This window comes from Priapulus caudatus, unplaced genomic scaffold, assembly GCF_000485595.1.
Source record: "Priapulus caudatus unplaced genomic scaffold, Priapulus_caudatus-5.0.1 Scaffold225, whole genome shotgun sequence".
NCBI classification, from domain to species: domain Eukaryota; kingdom Metazoa; phylum Priapulida; class Priapulimorpha; order Priapulimorphida; family Priapulidae; genus Priapulus; species Priapulus caudatus.
In genome coordinates, this window is record NW_014577286.1 from 393,663 (window position 1) to 394,813 (window position 1,151).

The 1,151-nt window shown below is 48.4% G+C and overlaps 1 protein-coding gene across 1 annotated transcript in view; it reads right to left on the minus strand.

Annotated features, from left to right (window-relative positions):
• Window positions 1–100: 100 nt before the first annotated feature.
• The window catches only part of LOC106807604 (high affinity cAMP-specific and IBMX-insensitive 3',5'-cyclic phosphodiesterase 8B-like), a 48,638-nt gene continuing 47,587 nt past the window's right edge, over window positions 101–1,151 (minus strand). Inside the window, exon 4 of the mRNA XM_014809998.1 lies at window positions 101–154. Coding sequence (XP_014665484.1) covers window positions 101–154 — 54 coding nt within the window. The remainder of the gene's footprint in view (window positions 155–1,151) is intronic.

The window sequence follows — 1,151 nt, forward strand, 5'->3', positions numbered from 1 at the left end:
ACGCGCGCGCGCGCGCGCGCGCGCGCGCGTCCTGCATCGAACAGAAGCTAATTGTAAAAAAACATATCCGAGAGAGAAATTATCGGAAGAATTGCAAATGCTAGTACTTAATCCGCTCTGGTTCAAATGCAAGCGGCAAATCTAGAGTTAACAGCTGAAACAAGCAGTGAAAACAGCGGCTACCGCAATAACTGCAACAACAGTGGCATCAGTGTTAGCAAAACCCGTAGCAGTAGCAAGGGTAACAGTATAGCAATAGTCGCAGTGACAATAGCAGCAGGAGCAAGGACAGTAGTAGTAACAGTAGCTTGAGTTAGCACTAGTAGCATATGCAGCGGCAGCGGCAGTAGCAACAGCAGCAACAGCAGCAAACGCAGTGGTATCAGTCGGAGTTGGAGCACCAACAGTAGCAGTAGCAGTAGCAACAACTGATCATGAAGCAACGGTAGCAGTATCAATAGCAGTAGCGAGCAACTGATTCATGAAGCAAGCGGTAGGCAGTATCAGCTATGCAGTATATCAGGGCAACTGGGCAAATCCGTAGGCAGTAAACAGAGGCATCTGGTGTAGTAAGGCCTGATCCGAAATCTGGCGGCGCGTCAATACGGGTAATTCTGTAGATCATGTCAATTGCAAGCATACATGTTGCGTTTCCCCCTTGTTCGGCTCATCGGCCGAAAAGACCTAAATGGGCAGAAATGTCGCTGGTGAGGCAAGAAACATTATACAAGTCGCCTTGTACAAGTCAGTTCGAATTCGCAGCCTGATTTCCCAATGATTCCTTTCAGAGCCTGGCACATGCTGCATTAGGGCGTTAATTAAGCTGCCGAAAAGGTGCTTCACTTACAGAGAGGCGGCCTTGGCCAAAGGCCATCGTCGTTTCTGTGGAGCGGACATACGTGCAGAGGCGATAGTTTTATTCGACCGTATATAAGGAGCAATCGCAGCAAAGTTTGATCTTTTCTTTATCGATACTGAGAACGATTTTCTTCGCATGCCGTGCTAAATAGCTGATGCAGTATGCAGCGCACGCAGCAGCATCGCGCGCGCATAAATAATAGACTTTGGTCTAAAAATCTCGAGCCAGGCTAAAGCTTCGGCAGCGCTTGCCTTCGCTCGCGCAGCGATGCATGTATTGTATATTTAACGAA